The 20,147-nt window shown below is 50.8% G+C and overlaps 1 protein-coding gene across 2 annotated transcripts in view; it reads left to right on the top strand.

The window, feature by feature from the left end:
• Nucleotides 1-1,214: 1,214 nt before the first annotated feature.
• The window catches only part of Agap1 (ArfGAP with GTPase domain, ankyrin repeat and PH domain 1), a 446,708-nt gene continuing 427,775 nt past the window's right edge, over nucleotides 1,215-20,147 (top strand). For both annotated transcript variants that reach the window (XM_050163111.1, XM_050163110.1), the window contains exon 1: nucleotides 1,215-1,392. In XM_050163111.1, coding sequence (XP_050019068.1) covers nucleotides 1,230-1,392 — 163 coding nt within the window. In that variant the 5' untranslated portion in view covers nucleotides 1,215-1,229. The remainder of the gene's footprint in view (nucleotides 1,393-20,147) is intronic.

Genomic DNA, 20,147 nt, shown 5'->3' with positions numbered 1-20,147 from the left:
GCTAATGTTGGGTGAGACCGCATGGGGCTGGAGCAGAATAGGCGGCGCTTGGAGGGCTGCAGCTTGGAAGCTACAAGTCACTTGTGAGACATTTTCGTGGGAAAGACTGCCTAGAAGCCCCCGTGGAATTCCGTCCCGCCTCAACTTCAGTTTATTGATGAAACGTAGACCCCCGTGTAACCCACGGGAAGGGCAAGTAACTCTCCTTCTGAGTTCAGAAAAAGAGGCAGAAAGTTGACAGACGGGGGATGAGGACCCCGAGAGTCGCAGAGATTTCTCAAGCGCTCTGGTAGCAAACAAAAGCGCGGGCGGGTGGGTTCGCGCGCCACCTTCTCGGTGCCGAGGCTCGGGAGCTGGCACGGGGCAGTAGGCACAACCGAGAGCGCCCAGGACGGTCAAAAAGAGCTAATAGATCGGCCCGCAGGAGTGGCGTCCGGGCGCCCCACGGGGCCCGCCCAGCGCTCTGCGACGCGAGCGCAGAGCGCACCCCACGCGCGCCGGCCGGCTGGAGTGACGGACTACAAGTCCCAGCAAGCCCAGAGGCAGCGCGGGGCGGGGTCTGGCGCAATTCCCCGGGATCCGGCGCGCTGGGAAGCGCCGCGGAGGACGCAGCGGCGACCGGAGGGCGGCGAGCGCGGGCGGGGGCGGGGCCGACGTGGGCCAGGGCCCTGCGTGCCAGGGAGGGGGCTGGCCGGGCAGCGGCGGGCGGCGCTCGGAGCGATCTCCGCGGCTGGCAAGGCGCCCACGGCTCGGTCCCGGCTCGGCGGACGGCGCAGGGCAGCTGAGGGCCCCGGCGCGCGCGGTAGCGCGACACTCACAAGCGCGCGGACCCAGTCGCAGTCGTGCGCCCCGGAGCAGAGCGGCCACTGCCCGGGGGCCTTGGCCCCGGCGCTCGTAGCGCCGCGCTGCCTGCGCTTTAATGGCTGCTCGGCCGGCCGGCGCGTAGGGGTGCAGGCGGCTGCGGCGCGGGAAGGCGCCTGAGCGAGCCTCCTCCGCGGCCGGTCGCGCTCCATGGCGCCGCGGTCTTCCCGGACGGCCCGCTGACCCGGGACGTGCGTCCCGGCCATGAACTGAGCCCCTCTACTGCCTCATCCTCGCCTTTCTTTTTGCGCCTCCTCTCTCCGTGCTCCCCGGGGGCTGCGGCGCCCCGGGTCTCGGTGGCCCGCGGGCTCCGGGGCGCCGGGCGGCGGCGACGGGGGGCGCGCGGCTCTGGGCGCTGTGCCTGCACCATGAACTACCAGCAGCAGCTGGCCAACTCGGCTGCCATCCGGGCCGAGATCCAGCGCTTCGAGTCGGTCCATCCCAACATCTACTCTATCTACGAGCTGCTGGAGCGCGTGGAGGAGCCGGTGCTGCAGAACCAGATCCGGGAGCACGTCATCGCCATCGAAGGTGAGGGCCAGGCCGCCCCGGGGCTTCTGGAAAGCGCGGGGGAGCGGGCGCCCGTGGAGCGGCGGGGTGTGTGCGCGCGTGTGTGCGTGCGTGTGTACACACGCGGCTGCCCGGCCGAGAGAGCACTGCGGTGCTTCTTGCCCCGCAAGGCCGGCAGTGCAGCCAGCCTGCCAGGGACGATGGATCGTCAGCGTTCATTTGATAATGGACAATAGAGTCTCTCCTGTGAGAAAGTGGCACGGTGCCGCTGCGTCCTGGGCCGCCCGCATGTCCCGTTCCGGCCCAGCCGACGCCTGGGGGCAGCTGCCTGGGATGGCGCCACTCGATCCGTGACAGGTTATCAGGCCTGGCTTGAGCGTTTTGCATGGACGTTGAAGATGTGTTTTGAGAAGCTCTGCTGCTGGGGGTGCTGTGCCGGCCAGCCTGTTCAGTTGCTTCATGGCTGTCCTTTTTTTCCCAGTTCGCGGATACATGGGAGGCATTTGGACTTGGAGCACGCAGGGAGCCAGTGGGACTCAGTCAGCATCATGTCTTAGTGCAGATCTGCCTGCCCTCGGGCAAACACTGGGCGTTTGGAACCAAAGTCCTGGGTCAAATTATGACCCTTCTAAGGGAGGCAGGACACTTCCACACTCTCTTGCTAAAGGGGGCACTTGGATACACCTGCCACTTGGGAGTCACCCAAGAGGAGGAGGAAAAGTGGATGATGCTGTTGCCTGTAAGCCTGTGTGCAGATGCGGTCCTGACCCCCAGTGTCAGGCAAGGCAGTATCCCCGCAGGAGAGGATGGAGCTGGCTGCTTTGCCTGTGTTCTCTTTGGACCACTAATGGCTCCCGTTTCTCTGCTACTAGGTGCCTGAGCTGTTTCCTTGTTTGCTTTCTCTGGGCCTGCCATCACTTACCTGGGGGGAGCAGGTGGTATCTAAGTGGGCAATGTGATCAGCCAGTGGATTCGCAGCCTGTCCTCTTGAGTTGCTGTTGGCCAGTGACAGTGCAAGGCCTGCGGGTGGCTTGTCCTAGTACACTGCCGTGCCTGCCAAAGGCTGGTGAGTCCTCTGTTGAGGAGCATGGGAGCCTTCCAAGTCCGGCAGGAGTGTGTTCAAAGCAGGTGCAGGTTCTGCCCTCTTCGCCTCCGCATAAGGCTTCTCCTCAGTCTGAACTTCTAACCCTTAAGTGTTTGGGTTTAAAACTTGGCCGCTTGGGTGGAGAAGGTGAACGCCGTGTTGTTGATCCCCTTGGCATTTGGCAGCCTCGTGTACTTGAACCACATCCCAGGCAGGCTGGGAGACGGACTAACTATCCACGGGATATATTCTAATTCCAGGGGAGGGTCATAACAAGTTCTGTCCCTGTGAATACTGGCTCTGAATGCATCCCCGGGCCCCCTGAGTGTTCATAGCTGCTGTGCTGACTTCAGATGCTTCCAGGCCCATTAAGAGCCAAAGCTTCTGTGGGATGTGGAGTCTTGTGGTGTTTTGGGGGACACCTCCCAGCTGATGGAGAGGCGATGTAGTGAGGGGTTCCGTTGAGAGCAATGTCTGGGTCCCTGTCGGAAGCACTGACTGGTGCTCATGTTTCTCTCAGGTTACTCTGCTCAGCTCTCTGGCAGCGTGTACTGGAGTCTGATGAAACCCTCAGAAAGCTGGTGCCAGGGATGGAATGCACCTGACTGGAGCTCCTTGCTCGGGAGGAGAGGAAGGCCTCCAGCTGGGTGTGACTCATTTCCCAGTCTTAAAGCTGCACTGTGGGGTTTTGGACTTCCAGCAAGAGGATGTGGTTGCATTTCTCTCTTTTTAAAATTGTTCTTCCACAGTGAGTTTTTCTTGATAGCTGATGCTATCGAGTCCCGTTGTTTTGGCTATAACCTTTGTCATTCTCAGGAAAACTAAAACTGATGGATGGATCCTGCTGCTGGGGACTTTGATAATGCTATTGTTTTTGTTAGGACGAGGAATGCCTACGTTATGCCAGGACTGTAGTAAATTCTGCGGGACTGGAGAAGCGTTCGTATCTGCCTCTGTTCTTTCTGCCGTTCACCACAGTGGTACACTGCTCATTTGGGGAGAGCCTGAGCACAGATGGTTTGCTATTCACAATGGCCCTGTCTTATAGAGGAGGAGGTAGAGGTATGAGAGGGTGATGACCCCTGAACACACGAGGGAAGTTGTTCAACAGCACCTCTGACCTAAGGGGTGATTTAGGCCCCTGGTCTCTCTGGCTTCCCAAAGCTTAAGTCTTTCAGGATCTCACCTTTCCTCTTCTAATTAGATCCTGGCTCATTTGTTATAATGGAATGGTCTTTCCATGTCCGTGTTAAGATATGGGCAGATCTTACATTGCTCCGTGCATGTTTGGCATGGGGAGAGGGTTGCAAAGTTGTGGTAGCATGATGTGCTTGAGTGAGAAGAGAACAAACACTTTTTATTGAAAATATCACGCATGCATGTAATGTGTTCTAATCAACTCTGCCTGCCAATCAATTCCATTTCCCCTCAGAACTTCATGTGCTTTCTTGCTCTCTTTAAAAACACACGGAGTCCACATACAGTGCTGTCTGTATGTGCACGGGTGTAGGACCCTCCGCTGCAGCATGGGTTGCTTTTGTAGGGGCAGCATCCCTGAAGAAAATGGGCTCTTCCTTCCCTCAGCGGTCAATAAGCTAGGGTGGGGGACTTCATGACCCCTCCGCATCCATCCTGGGATTTTGGCAGACTTGGTGTTGCGTGTGCAGTCACAGCTGCCTTTTGTTCATGTGTGCCGTGCTGTCCATGTCCAGCAAATACTGTTTCACTGCAGACATCCACAACAGTCTTTCTGACTCCCTTGTGCTGTGATTCCTGAGTCTCACAGGGGGAAGGGGGTGTTATACAGATGTTCCATTTGGAGCTGAGCACGCCTAGTCTCTTTTATTCCCTGCATACTGATCTGCGGTGGGTCTCTATTAATCTCCATCTACTGCAAAAAGAAGCTTCTCTGATGAGGGTTGAGAGACGCACAGATCTATGGGTATAGAGATTAGTTTAGGGGGCAGTTTATTACTGTGTCCACTTAGCAGAATAATAGTATTAAGTTCTCTCTCTGGGACCTATAACCTAGCTGGTCAAGAGTTTCTGGCCTAGTTAGCAGTACCAGGCCTAGAGTATATCTCTTGGTACAGGATTTAAAGCCAACCAGAAAGTGGCTGGTTATTCCTATAACATTTGTGCCACTAATGCATATCTTGCTATATGCCAAGCTTGCCAGGCAGTCATTGTTGTAGCTTGTGGGATTCATAACTGGCTAAATTGGTCAAAAACTTCATTCTTGGTAGCATAAATAAAACTTTCCAGTACTGTGAAAGTTAACCAATAAGGATGCAACTCCAAGGTCAATACCAGCTTGATTTTTTTTCATGTCCTGGGACTCAAGTATATGGTATGTTCAGCAACAGGGTCTTATTATCAAATTCTAGAACTAAGAGTATAGTAGTAGCCTGTGAGGGGGGTCTGCTTTGGGGGTGTCTGTGGCTTCTCACTGATTAGTAGCTCTTGGGTTGGAGAAATAGATCAGTGGTTAGGAGCATTGCTGCTCTTCTGTATGATCTAAGTTTGGTTTTCAGTACCTACCCATGTCAGGTGGGTGCCTGTAACTCCAGCTCCAAAAAGATCTGGTACCCTCTTTTGGCCTTTGCAGGTATATACAGACAGACAGACAGACACACACACACAACCACACACACACACACACACATACACACACACACACACACACACAGAAATCTTAAAAAAAAAAAGGTTAAGCAAAACCAAATTTGGATACCTGTATCTCCACTAATATTGAACCGGGAAGGTATAAATTTGGAGAACCCATGATTAGTGCTGGATCACCATAGTAACTGAAGTGAAACCCCATCCCTGTCAGAGGCCGACCCAGATCCCCTTATGACTAGGAATGAGCATGAGAAAAGCAAAAATGTGAATCTTTCAGGAAAAAGATATGCATATCATCATAAATATTTTAAAAAAATCACTTGCCTCATGAGACCAAACCTGTCATTTCCAAAGCTGTCTAATTAGCCCTTTCTCCCGTCTGTGGCCTCTTTATCAAGGCCTTGGGATTGGCATAACAGGAGCCCTTTCAGTTTAGGAGGACTTTTGAAGATATGGTTTTTGTGATGACATCGCCCGCCCGCCAGCATTTGGCTCTGTCATAGTGTGTTTAAAACCTCACTGTTTTCTGGCATCTACATAAATTTTTGCTCTTGGGGCGAGGAATGACCTTGGGAAAGAGGAGGATGTTTTGGTTGCTGCTCTTGTCACAGTGAGTCCGTTTTGGCCTCGTTGGAAAATCTCATAAAGATGAGTAAGATATATTTTATTTAGTTGCAAGAGCCCACTGAAGTTCCCAAATAGCAATATGTTGGGGATACTGTCTCTAGGCCTGAGATACATGTGATTTCCATCCTCAACCTTGTTTAAAAATGTTACCTTTTGTTTGTTTATTTTCCAATTTTCTTTAGTTTTTATTTCTTACTCTGAGAATCTTCTTAACCCCCGAGTCTCGAGTATTTAGGGAAATATTAATGATTAGTTTCACATCAAGCCCAGCAGATGTCTGGGGTGTCCTGCAGGGGTGTGGCATGTTGTGGGATGTAGCATGTATCATGTCATGCCCAGAAGTGAGCTTGGGACCCACCTCACCTCTAGTCAAGCCTCCTGGGTAAGCTTCCCCTCTGGCTGTCAAAGACTTTGTCTGGGGTGGATGGATTGAAGTGCACCGGCCAACTGCTTCTCTTGTTAAATAAAGCTTGTCGTTCTTTCAAGGCTAAAGCCTCTATTAGCAGTCACACACTGTAATTCAGCTTGCCAGCAGTGGAGCCAGGATCCATGTGTTTGCCTAGTGCTCGCTCATTCAGCCCAGCAGTACGCTTCCCAGCTTCCCAGGCACCGCTGGGAAATCCAGCCAGTCTCTGAAGTGGAGACACCCACCTCCTCATCCAGGGTTCTTGTTGCTCTCTTTACTAGGTGACTGCTCTGTAGACACCTGTTTTGCCTTGATCTTCCACAGGATGACTAGGGCAGGGAGAGCATGAGCTTTCCATGGTCCTCTGAGGTGGACACGGATATGTGAAAGTTTGATTTCTCAGCCTGAGCATTTGGGAAACCTTGGAAGATGGCAGGGAGTCTGCTCAGTCCCATGATGCAGCTGTGTTGTTGAACATTTGTGCCCAGTGGAGTGCTAAGTCCTTAACCTGTGTTATGCCAGTTCATTGTATGGTAATCCCCAAACATGGCTATCCCCCTGCTGTGTGACAAAACTTTTCCTGGGGAGGCATAGCACACTTACTCTGGAAAGGGACCTCATGCCTGGATTGAAGTACAGATATGACCAGAATCCAGATTGGAGAACCAGTGAGTTTTATTGGGTTTATACTAACAGGAATATGGGTGAGGGGTTTCTTTTTTTTTTTTTTTTTTTTTTTCAAGACAGGGTTTCTCTGTGGTTTTGGAGCCTGTCCTGGAACTAGCTATTGTAGACCAGGCTGGTCTCGAACTCACAGAGATCCTCCTGCCTCTGCCTCCCGAATGCTGGGATTAAAGGCGTGTGCCACCACCGCCCGGCGGGTGAGGGGTTTCTTACAGGAGCAGGAATGACTCGAAGACAGCTGTGTAGCCAAAGCCCACTAAAGCTGGGAACCTGGAGCACACTGCACACTGCACAGCCTACAGGCAGCTCAACAGGTTGGAGTGTTCTTTCTGAGTGACTGATTTGGTCTAAACCTCTCCCAAACAGCTCCTCTGCTTTCTCTTCTTCCAGGCAGCTTTCAGATCTTTGCGTTGTCTTTGTAGCTTGGCTGGGCTGAGAGGGACTCTAACCTTTATTGCTTACTCCGGGAGAGAGGGGCCTAGTGAATCTGGTCAGTCAGGGACGCCTGGAGCTATTTTGAGTTGTCCCCCTTCCTGTTTAAAGAGTTCACCTGCAGGGTGGGATGTTTCAGTCTCAGAGGAAACTGTTTTCCAACACACCTTTGCAACCCGGAAGTGTAGAAAACGTATCTGGGGGAGATGATTTGCCTGGGCCAAGCCTCCTTGCATGAGGTAGAATTGACGAGCCCCTGCTATGTGTGATTCCCATCGTCATCTCTCTGAGCCTTTGACCCAGGAAGAGACAGGCTTGGGGATGTGCCCTGTAAGCAAGGCATCTTGTTCTCTGTGGAGTTGCTTAATACAGTAAACTCCGTAAGAGTTTGTTTAGTCTGGTTACTGCAGGTGTGTATGTTTAGGGAAAAAAGTTTCTTCCTACTGCCACGGCCGGCTCTCCTTTTCCTTGGGCTCTGTCTGCCGTGCTGGTCATAGTTCAGGTCTAATCAGAGGTGGCAGTTTCACTATCGCCTTTAGAAACGACACCGTTGGCCAGGTGCTGCTTCCTGTAGACACCTCATGCCCAGCCAGCCCTGGGAGCCCTCACAGTCTCGTGACTTTTAGGTGTGGTGTGGATGTTCTTTCTTAGAGATGCCATGGGACCTGATACAGGCCAGAGCTACCCACAGCTGGTATTGCCTTTCTGGAGTTAAGGCCTTCCTTGCTCTGTGTGCCAGCTGCCCTTGGCTCAGCTGCTGTCCTCCTTCCATCCTGGAAAGCCAGGAGCTCCCGAGGACGGAACTCAGGCCTCACTCAACGTTTGAGTCCTCAGGGCTTTGGTGGGTCAGGATCTGTACTAGAATAATGCCCTGGACCTGGGCAGCTGTTTCCTCCCAGGGCACAGTTCCTTTTTGCCTCGTTAGGGGTGTGAACTGAATTATCCTCCAGCAGCAGTGAAAACTGCATCCAGAGTATAGAAGTTGGGGGCTGGGCAACTTGTAGATCTATAGATCATGACCTTCATGGGACCAAAATATCATGCCATTTTCTTTACTGTTTGCAGGTAGGGAAGGAAAATCTTGATGAATATTGGCAACATTTCTGAATCAGTGGTCTGCAGAGGTTGGTGGTTCTTTCTGACAGGAGCCGCCGGTTAAATGGAGAGAATCAGCGTGGTCCAGAGGGATCAGTGAGCGGCAGGCTGTGTCACTAATGTAATGATGTTGAGGGCTTGCAGAGACAGATAGCAGCTCCCTGGTTCTGTGGGGCTGGAGTGGCCCTGGGAACCTGTATTTCTAGGAAGATCTGTAACCCAGGGATCTCATTTTGAGTCCTGGACAGTTTCTTTCGCTGGACATTTGTTCTGGCCTGCAGTATTCATAGCTAGCAGTGGCATCCCTACCCAGTTGCTTAGGAAGTTGGCAATGTCAAAAAGTCTGAACAATGATGAAAGGCTGGACGCCAGTTTGAATGGTTTCGGGTGCAAGTTTCCCTTGTCCCCGTGATGATCATAGAAGGAGTGGGCACCCCCTGAGTGTGGAGTTCTGGAGGTCAGGGGGACAGTAGGCCTAGACAAGGGTCCAGTACAGAATGGAATTCTCTGGTATCCCATTTCCTCTAAATAAGATTTCTTATTTCTAAATAAGAAATCCTCTGTATTTCTGTGGACTTCTTCCCCTGCCTATTTAGATGGGTTCATCAGTCTTTGCTTCTCATGGTACCTTGGTAGATGATCCATGTTGTCACCACTGTTTCCCAGCAGTTGAGAGCATCTCTGAAAGAGATGCTACATGTTATCTGCAGTTCACAGGAGTCACGGAGGAGCCCGAAGACAAGTCCTGCAGCTGCAGGGACAGCAAATCCCGTGGCCCCACAACCGTCACCTCTGTTTTTGTCCAAACCAGAACTTTTCCTCTGCTGCAGCCGGATCCCTGCTTCTCATCACTCCTTCCCTTGTTGGCCTCCAGGTCTTTATGGTTTGCGAGCCTCACTCCAGCTGCCTGCAACCCTGGGTGTTTGCTTGTTTTTGTTTTTGTTTTAGGACAGGGTTTCTCTGTGTAGTACTGGCTGTCCTGGAACTCCCTCTGAACCAGGCTGGGCTCTAATTCAGAAGTCCACCAGCTTCTGCCTCCCAAGTGCTGAGTTTAAAGGTGTGCCCCCCCACCACCCGGCTGTTTTTTATTTTTCTTAAAGTAATTTTAAAAAGGTTGAGAACATGTATATTTTTTCATTTCTCACTTCTTTTTCCTCCCTCTAAACCCTTTTATGTTACTCCTACCCCGACTTTCTTTCAAATTCATGACCTCTCTTTTACTGTTGGGGTGTCCCTGTGTATTCCAGAATATATAAATACAACCTGCTTAGCCTGTATAATGTTACTTGTTTGTGTTTACACACACACACACACACACACACACACACACACACACGCACGCACGAGCGTGCGATTTCAGGGCTGGCCATCTGGTGTTAGATAAACCCTTGGGGGGCTACTCCTAGGGGAAGACTATTTCTCCCACTCTCAGCGTTTCTTAGTTGCATATAGTTTTTTTTTTTTTTTGTTCTGGGTTTGAGGCCTCATGAGTTTTCTCTCTTCCACTTTAGCGTGTCTGCTGGTGCCATCTTTGTTCAAGTCATGTTCAGGGAGCTATGTTGGCGGGTCCAGGAGTTGTGAGTTGTGTTGTAGACCTATCCGTTGTGACTGGGCTCAACAACTCTGCATTTTGATTGATTATTGATTTCTATAATGATCTCTGTTTATTGCAAAGAGAAATTTCTTTGATGAGGGGGAATTACACTTATCTGTGGGTATGAGGATAAATCTTTAGAATTAGGGTTTTTGCTGGTTTAACAAAGTAGTAGTTGTGAGTACTCCTTCACTAGCCCTGGATCATAACTTCCTTCCTGTTGAGTGGCCTTAAGTCCATTTGGAGAGCTGTGGTTATCGCCAAGCTGTCTGTGCCAATACTGCACCCTTAGGGTGGTTATGGTTCATAGGTGTCATGGCTGGGTAAGACTTTTGGTTGCTTCCCTCCATTGGAAGCTTGCATGGCCCCTTCTGGTACCATAAGAGCTAGCCCTAAAGGAGGAGATTTCATGTCAGATCCAGCTTAGGTCATATCTGCAGTGCATGGATAGCTTTAGCAGTAGGTATTTATCTTCTACCTCTGGGGCATAACCAGGGGCAATAGCAGTAGCCTACACTATTTTGAGAGTCTCTTGGACCATCCTGAACAATAAGCAGGTCTCATGTCTAGTGTTGGTGTTTGTGTTATCTGGTCTGTAACTTTTGGAGGGAGAGTCAGCCCAGATGGGAAAATTCCACTTAAACTATGTATATTTACACACTGACTTGTGTACATTATACGTATTTTTAGATAGATAATAGTGTGAATACTATGATTTTCTGACATCCTTACTGTTATTTTACCCTTTTCCTCCCTCTCTTTACTCCCCTCTGTACCTGCTGTTCCCATCTCTGTTGGTTTTGCTTCATGGTTCCAGCACTTAATCAGACCTGTGTCCCCTTCCTGACACTCAGGCACTTTTGCATCCCAGCCTAAGTGATTGAGTCTGGAAAAGCCGGATGAGGCTTAGTTATTTTTAAAGCTGAGGTTTGGGGTTCTGATCTGGCGCTTAGCTACATAATTCTGTCTCTTTGTTAGGTACCTTTCTCTGAGAAAGAAAATGCACTCTGCAGATGTTAATCTCTAATCTTTGCAGCATCTGTTATTTTGTTCTGAGATTGGAGAAGAAAGGCTTTTTGTGGTGCTGCAGGGAGTCCTGGCCTCTCAGGAGGTGGGAGGGACTTTTGGCCTCCCTTGTCTAGTGCTCTGGAACCTGGACCCAGACATGGCTTCCCTGAGATCGGAGATGCCCATGGACAGGACAGTGTAGTCTTTTGAGTGCGGTCTCCTTCCTGTGCTGTGTGCTCACAGCTGACCAGGGCCAGAGGCCAGAGGGGCACCGGGGTTGTTTCTGTGACCAGGAAGGGAGGAGAGCAGATACCACGTGGTGGGCAGAAGAGGTTGTTAATGGATCCTTTGAATAACCAGCCAAATAGCTTGTTTGTGTGCAGGGTCGGGACATTTTCCATAGAGAGCAGCCTAAATATAGGCTTGAGGGTGGGGACCAGGACCCAAAAGGGGGCTGTCATCTCCCTGGTATTGTTTCTTCCTCTGTAATCAGGACTCCACCAGCCCTGAACAGGTGGCCACCCTGCACGCTCTGGGAGCAGATTGGGTTTTTGTTTAAGCAAGCTCATTTGCACATTTCACACTTCTCCCGCTGTTTGGTGGGGATTGTCTTTTTCGGGCTGCAGTGTTGGAGTGTTTGTTCAGTGTTTCTATACAAGCAACTGTCTCAGCCTCAAAGCTGCGCATGCTGGCTGCCTGTCATTAGCATCATGGGTAGGAGCTTTTAAGGGTGGGAGACAGTCGGCTTCTGGGAGAAGAATTCCAAATACTTCCTTGACCGCGTCCAGTCGTGCTGGTATGCAATAGGCTCTAGCCAATAGGACCGTGCTGAAGACAGCTCAGGACAGGCCTGGCCAGATCTCTTTCCACCGTTGTCTCTGGTCACAGTCTAAATGAGAAGTGGTCATTTCAGGAATGTTTAGTTTTTATACAAGCATTTTAGTTTGTGGGCCTACAAACTGAGGACATTTGAAAACAACTTAGCACTGTTACTTCTGTTTTCACAAGAGTCCCGTTACTCTCGGTACTGGGGAGGATTTGTATTGGTCACATTTGTCATTACGAGGACAGAACACCTGACAGGACCAACTTAAGGAAGGACAAGTATATTGTGCCCCAGTTGAAGGGTGCAGTCTGTTGCAGCAGGGAGGCATGGTGGCAGGAGAATGAGGCGGCTGTCATGTTATACCGCTGTCAAGGAGCAGAGAGAGAGAGAGAGTTGAACGCTGGTGCTCAGCTCCCTATTCCCTTTTGACTTAGTCTGGGATCCCAGCCTATACGATAGCGTCACCTCCATTTACTGTGTGTTTTCTCACCTCGATTAACCTAGTCCAGAAACTCTTAGGAACATGGCTAGAGGGTCATCTCCTAGGATGTCAGCCGATGGTCAGTACTAACTGTCACGCATGCTTTAAAGCTCTGATGTGTGAGTCGTGTGGCTTCTGGAGTCCTGCTCGCCCACCTATGGCAGTGACCAGAGGTCCTAGACTGCTGGGGGCTTGGGAATGGTGGGATTGACAGGACTCCAGGCTCCCTCACATTTGGGAACCCCTTGTTTTGACATATAACAAGGACACCACGTTATAGGAAGGTTTTGTATACTAATTAAAGTTGACCAGACATGGGTGGCAGGGGCTAGGCTTAGCTGTACTGTCTGTTTCTTGTTCTGCCGGCTGGCACGCGGGTGCCGACATTGCAGGGCATGTTCTCAGAGAAGTCTTTTGCCCACTTATGTCCTCGTGTCTGTTGGGAACAGGCTGGAAGGGAACTAGAGTCCTCTGGCTTCCTCCTTCACTCTGCATACAGTAGTCAGGACAGCCACTGCCTAGACAAAAATGGGTTCACTTTAGAATACTCAGAATGGCAGGCTGATTGTCGCCTTCCTGTCTAGGGTCATCCTCCTTACCGTTAGCTTTAAAGATCTGAGTGACCGGCACTCTTCTCTCTCGGGCTTAGGCATCAAGCTTTAGTTCTAGGATTGCCTGATGGCTCTTCTCTTGTTGACTGAATAACACGTTATTTATACGTCACTGTGTGTGCAGTCCTGTAGTGAGTAGCTCTGTCCTGTGGATGGGTTCTGCCAGGCCTGGGGCGGATGTTGGGCAGTTGGGGTGTGTAGTCAAGCTGCTCATTGCAGTCTCCCCTCACCCTCTGCACCCGCCCCCCTCCCACCCCCCGGGGTTGAGTGCTGTGTTCTCCTTGGTATTTGAAAGGCAACTGGCTCTGGAACTTGGCCCCAGCTGTCTGCGGTCCTAATGACAACATATTAACACAATTCAGTTGCTGTTGTTTGTACAATTAGAGCTAAGACACAAAGGAAGAAAGAAAAGCCAAGTGTTGCCAACTGGATTCTCAAGGGGTTGTTTTCTTTGTTCTCAGTGCTCTGTCCCAGGAGCGGCCCTTCCCCCTCTAACCAGCCCCGACTGCACTGGGCCAACCAGGAAGGACACAGGGCCGTGGATCAGGGCTGTGTGAATTTCTCCAGTGGCTTTGCAAAGACAAATATTTATTTTGAGGGCTGGTGGTGGGAGGGCCTCGCTTCTCCTCACTTTGTTTGGGATGGGAAGAGGCTAATGGGGGAGCAATAGAAAGATGCTCTCCAGGCCTTGCAGCAGGCAGAGTTGGCCTCTGAGGCTTGTGGGGCCGGCAGATGAGCACTGCCTCTTCTGTGGAGTGGAGGGCAGGGAGGGCCTCAGAAGCTGGCTAGTGGGAGGGCATGAGGCGGCTGTCCAGGCCTACACACGACTGCAGGACAGAGATGGTGGGGCTAAGTGGCCCCGCTCGTATGGTGGACAATGGGCGGTTGTGAGTGAAGGGAGGTAGGAGACCAGGCAGGAGTCTGGGACGGTGGGAAGCAGATAGCTCTAGAAGATGTGGCAGGAGGGCAGCCTAATGGTGCCTGTGAACTTCAGGCCGCAGGAGAGGTGGTGAGAAGCCTGAAGTTTTATTCTAGTAACGTGGGTGCAGGGCCTGTGAGGTTTGGGTGGAAGGGAGATGTAGATGTGTCCCTGTCCGCAGGGATGGGCTCGGAGTTCTGGGGAGGCAGGGACAGTAGTAATACAGCCTCTTGCTGCTGTAGATTATTAAGCAGGTTGGTGTTTGTGGTATACACAAGTTTCTTGTGAATGAGGTGACTGTATCCTTGCTCTGTGGACTGGATTGACCCAGGAGTGCTTAAACTGGTTGAGACTCTACAGTCCAGGCCGCCTGGGTCATAATGGCCCTGAGGTCTCCTAACCAATCAGACTTTTGTAAAATGCACTAAATATATGTCACGTGGTGTCATCTGTCTGTCAGCTCCAGGTGTGTGTATTTGGTCATATACAGGTTTTTACCATCGATTCTAACCTTGAGGTACAGGGGTCCAGAGCTTGCTTCTGGCCTGCTGAGAATGAGCCGGAGGGTGGGCTCTGTGGAGGACGGCAGAAGGTTGGAAAGCTTATGACATGGTGGGACTGAGGCCATTGATAGGCACTGAGCCCTCAGCCTGAGGCTCAGAGAGCTGTCACACAGGATTCAGAACCCCATGGAACTCTAGGAACTGGGGCTTCTTTTCCAGAACCCAACATCTACTCTCGGTGGGATGCAGGTGCCTGGCAGGCTTAGGATTTTTGGGTTGCAGGTGGTCTAGCTAGAGAAATCCAAGTTAGAGCTACAAAACCTCGTTTTTGTGGGAAGCTAAGTTACTGTCTTTTACCTGTGGCCTGGGCAGTGGCTTGCTTTCACTGCTGAGGGTGTGGCTGGAGCGCTTGACTCCCCTGATGGATGCAGCCGTTTTATCTGCCCTTCTTAGCACTGTCTAGGTCTGTCTAGCAGAGAGTAATACATCCCTCTTGAAAATGGCTTTGTGTGACCATGTGTTCCATCACATACTCAGAACATCGTAAGGGAGTCTTTTCTGTCATCGTTTTAACAGAAACCCGAGGAAGCATGTAGAGGAGCATGACTGTGGGGTGAGCTTCCCAAGCTACTGCCCTGTATTCCTGTCTCTGCCAGCCTGGAGGGCAACCTCATGGACATGTTTTTTGTCCATGGCAAAGGTTGCCAAGACAGATCCAGTGGTGGCTTGGAGTTCAAAGGGTCCACATGTGTGGTAAGGATAGTGGAGACAGGTGTCCATTAAGTGGTGATTGAATGAGAGGGTGTCTCATTTTTCTGGGGATACCAGTGTAGTATACACTTGGGAGGACAGTGCATTTTTTAATTGTGTTAACCATGGGACAGTACACAGATGAGCCCAGAGGGACTGAAGTAATGGCCCTTCCCTGCCCCTCTCTCTCATGTGTGTGCGTGCGACTTTGGTGGCTTAGGGGGTGTCCTAGGATTGCTTTTATGACAGTAGTTCTGTCACAGCACAGAGATGTCCCTGTAATGCCATGGCTAGTTTCTCCAAGCAAACTGATGACGCCTTTAGGATTATAACCTCGATGGCTCTGTTTGGTCTACTGGGGACAGCAGTGCCAACCTGCAGATCTGGGATAGGCTTCTACCCCACCAAGTTACCAGAGGACCTTTGAGAAATGTATCCCTCCTCTGTTCCTTCATTTCTGTGTCTAAGCCCCTTGGGGTCAGACTTGAGCCTTTTTATTTCTATATTTTTCTCAGGCAGAGTCTCACACATCCCAGGCTGGCCTCGAACTGCCTATGTGGTGAAGGATGATGCAGACCTTTCTGCTTCCGCCTCCCAAGTGCTGGTTTCACAAACATGTGTTACACCCACTACTGTTATTGTTAATTGTTATTTGAGATGGGCTCTTGGCAGAATTGCTCAGGCTGGCTTTAAACTTTGGATCTTCCTGACTGGGATTTCTTGTGTTAGCTACCGCATCTTGCTCCAGCTTTGGTCTTAAGGGTCTTCCTGACGCTGAAACGACTCACCTGTTGCTCCTTTGTTCCCAAACTCAGGATCACATTGATCTGGTGTGGCTGGAATTGAGAGGCCGGAGAACTGCTCTAATATGTAGAGGGAAATTTCTGTTCCGCCTGGTCCCACAGCTGTTCATTACCAAAGAAATACACTGAGGTTATATTTATTATAAACAGATTGACTTATTAGCTCAGGTTTATTATTAACTAGCTCTTACAACCTAAATCAACCCATAATCCTTATCTATGTTTAGCCATGTGGTTTGGTGCCTTTTCTCAGTAAGATATTTCTCATCTCTTTTTTGTTCCCTCTGTATCTGACTGTCGACTGCATCTCTGCCTTTCCTTTTTCTAGGATTCTCTTAGTTTGCTTGCTCCACTTATACTGCCTGCCTGGCTACCGGCCAGTCAGTGTTTTATTAAACCAAAATGAGTGACAAATCTGTACAGTGTACAAAAGCATTATCCCCCAGCGCTGGTCTATCTCACCAGATGTTACCCAGAGGCCCCTCCACAACAAACATAGTTCCAGGAACGGATGATTTTAGCAGAGTAATGTCCAAAAAGGAAGCACACACATTGTGTGTGATTGTCACGTGTGTGGCATGTTACTGATAGAGACTCATGTGTTGTGTAGTATGCACACCCACGATCGTGCTGGGACACCTGAGTATGTATTCAGAGTCTGCTGGGGAGACCCCAGAAATAGTAATGTCTTCACCTGACCTGGTGTACCAAGTTTATATCAGGTATAGAAATTTAGGCTGTGTGTGTGTGTGTGTGTGTGTGTGTGTGTGTGTGTGTATGCGTGTATGCGCACTTTTTCTCTATGAGAGCAGGCATCTGTCTTGTTCTCAGTTGCTCCTGGAGCCTGGCTCTGCATCTGGCAGGTGTGTACTGATGAGATGGGGTGAAGCAGCGGAACTCTTGAACTCTTGCTGCTGGGCAGAGGGCACTGCTCTGCATTCTGGACGCAAATGTTGACTGTTGGAACATCACCTGCCTTCAGGTTCTGTAGGAAGATGCTGTGTCAAACTAATCATAGTGAACTTCTCCAGAAATGTGTCTAGAAGATCCCTTTTCCATGGTTACAGTTACCCTGGCTCTTGTTGCTTAACTCCTGTTAGAGTCACATTCAACTGAAAGCTCCATTTTTTTTTTTTTTTTTTAAAATGACCTAAAGATACAAGACTAAGCCATCCTTTATTCTGAACTGGAGATTTCATTAGGTGTTTGAGAGTTTATTTGAGAGTCTGCAGGCTGTGACGTCACAGAACTGTTGCTGGTCAGTTGCCTGCAGAGGTGTGCCTGCAGCAGGGCTGCCAGGATTCAGGGCCACAGGACACACTGCGTATTCCTTAGACCAGATTCTGACTCCTGTTCCTTATCAGCATTGGAAAGATGGTCTAGGGTAGGTGGGGGAGATGAACAAGACCCCTCCCCTCTCAGTCTCATGGAAGCCCTGTCATCTGCTCACAGGGATGGGAACTCCCTGTGTGTAAAGATGTCTGGCATTCTCTACCGAGCTTGGGGGGGGGCATGACTTTTTCGGGGGGCTCATTTGCAGCGGTGCACTGTCATTTAGGTGTCTGCAGAGCTCTGCAAGAAGCAGCTGGGCCAAGTCTGTCTTGCTGCATAGAAGTGCACGCTGTCCCCTGCGCCTCCCCAGGGCTTCCATTCACGTTTAAGTCCTGAGCAGTTCTTAGGAAGAGAGGGTGTGGGCACTGCAGAGAGCAGGGCCAGTGAGAGGCCAGCTGCCAGGGTGGGCAGGGTTGGCTCTTAGGATCAGCTCTGCTCCAGCAGCAGGGACTGGTTTTGCCTTGTAAATGACACCATTGCCTGCAGGCATCTCCGGCAGCTGCTCCTGCTTCTGGATTCCCAAAATTTCTTTTAAACACTTTGTGTACTACTGACTTTCCTCCCATTTAATCCTTTTGTCTACTGCCTGCTGAGGGCTCTCTGTGGGACCTCATGCTAAGGGCGGGGCCTTTTCTGTCCCCTGGGTTTATCCCATGATAGAAGTGATGGAGCCCCATTTTCAGGTCATGTATTCTTGTCAGTGACTGAGGCAGGATCTGAACCCAGAACGAGTGACCGCAGCCACAACAGCTATAACGTCTTAATGAAGCCAAATGAAAACAAAAGCAGACAAGGCTGGCCTGAGAGTCCGCAGGGGGCTGCTTCCTTCAGCTCCACACGTTGTGATTTGTGGGCTGCGCTGCTCAGAAGTTATGCAGAGGCAGCAGCAGGGCTCCTTTCTCAGAGCTTGGTGGTGGCTGAGAACTGGGACTGAGGGTTTCAGTTGCATGAGGAGGAGGCACATGGCAAGCTGGCTGCTTGGAATGACAGGTTCTGCAGTCCTGGAGGAGGGAGGATTTCCAAACGCTGTGCTCCTGAAACTCACCTGACTGCAGCTGAGTGGAGTAGACAGCTTTCAAACCCAGGCCACACACATTCCATGGCATGAATCCTAAAGACACTAGCAAGCAGTTCAGTGTGTGTGTGTGTGTGTGTGTGTGTGTGTGTGTGTATACGTACGTGGAGGTCGGAGTTCTTCCTTGGATGTCGTTCCTCAGGAGCTGTCCACCTTATGTTTTGAGGTGGTCTCTCACTGACCAGCAAGCCCTGGGGACATGTCTGTGTCTACCCGCCCCCACCCAAGTTTAGGTTTAGGTGTGTACCTCCATGCCTGTTCCCTTTCAGTGGCTTCTGGGACTAGAACTTAGGTCCTCGTGCTTTAGACCAACCTCCTCTACCAACCAAAGTCACTTTTTAACAGATGTAATCCAGACCTGTAATTATAGTATAATGGATGGAAATCAATGCCCTCAGAATGAAAGTGATGTCCCTGCGGTTGTAGAAGGGACGCCATGGGTGGAAGTCGCTGTGTGTAGTGCCCTGGCCTGCTGCCTTCGAAGAAGGAGCAGATGAGCCTGTTACCTTACCCCTTTCACTGACAGCAGAGGGTCCCACCTGCAGTGTGCTTACCAGGCTTGGAGCAGGACCCTCTGGAAGGTGGCTGAGTGCAGGATGGGAGAGACTCAACTTTACACCTACAGTGCTCTTTCTGGGAGCAGTCGAGTTCTGTGGCTGGAGGGGTGTGATTTATGTCCTGCAGGTGTAGTTTGAGGGGGTTGGATTTACCACGAAGCCACAGTGGACTGCAGAAATAGTCCCACGGCTCCTCTGTGTTTCCTCGCACTCTGCGGCTCACCCTTCCTCCTGACAGTCGGCTTGCTCTGGTTCGCTCTCCATCAGCTCAGATCCTTGTCGTCTGCAGAATTAAAGAGGAACGGGCTCATGCAGCAGAGGCCCCCTTTTACTCAGCCTGCTTTGAAGATGCATCCAGCATCTGTGTTTCTGCCACTTGACTGTTGATTGCAGAGTAATATTCCACTGGCCGGCTTTAGGTTTTGTTTACCCGGTTGGTGGTAAGGGTATTGGTTGGTTGGGTTCAGTTTGTGTCATTTACAGATCAGGTTGTCGTGAGCAGGTGTGTGTGTTTTCAGCTAGATGGGCACTTTCATTGCTCTTGGGTAGATATCTAGGAACAGAGTGGCTGGGAGGTGTGGTGGGTTTATTAAGAAAATTGCGAAACCATTTTCCTTTATTGGCTCTCACATTCTCACCAGCCGCATGTTTGATTCTCTACTCCGGGTTTAAGTTCAGCAGGGTTAGCACCTCCTCCCAGAAAGGATCTGCCACTGTGCCTCATGGCTCACCAGTGAGCATGGGCAAGTTCAGCCAGCTCTAGGGGCGAGACCCAAGGAGGGGAGAAGGTTGCTTTAGAGGTCGGGAAGTACAGGCAAGAACCGGCATGCCTTTCCCTTCCCTAGTGGTTCACTTGCCCTGTCTATAAATTCAGGTGTTGACTAAGATCTCTTTCCATTTAGGGGTGCAGGGTGTGGTGGGCACACAAGCCATGTTGTCCTCAGTGGAACCCTCTGGCAATGTGTAGAGGGTTTTTGTTTGTTTGTTTTGCTTTGGCACAACCTTAGGGGAGGGTTGTTCCTGGCAACTTGTGGGTGGAGAGCAGGGCTGTTGCTACATTATTTTGGTGCCCAGGACAGCCTAGAGTTACAGTAGTTTGAGGCTGGTAACCTGGGGCTCCCCTGGCTCTGGTCTGCAGTGCAGTGCTCTGCATGGGGAAGTTACACACGTGTTTCAGGTGGAGGTGGTGGTATTTTCTAGGAGGCATGCATGCCTGTGTGCTGGAGTGACCCAGCCCTTCTGTGTAACCAGGGCTGCCTTTGATTCCTGGCTCTTCCTCATCCCCAGGTCCAGGGATGAAAACCATTCAGCTTGACTTTTCTAGGAACTTGTCCCTTACTCCCCCCCCCCCCCCCCCCCCCCCC

This window comes from Alexandromys fortis, unplaced genomic scaffold, assembly GCF_014885135.2.
Source record: "Alexandromys fortis isolate MF-2015 unplaced genomic scaffold, M_Fortis_MF-2015_v1.1 scaffold_139, whole genome shotgun sequence".
In the NCBI taxonomy this organism is placed as follows: domain Eukaryota; kingdom Metazoa; phylum Chordata; class Mammalia; order Rodentia; family Cricetidae; genus Alexandromys; species Alexandromys fortis.
The sequence above is the reverse complement of the archived record's forward strand: the minus strand, read 5'-3'. Positions and strand labels throughout refer to the sequence as shown.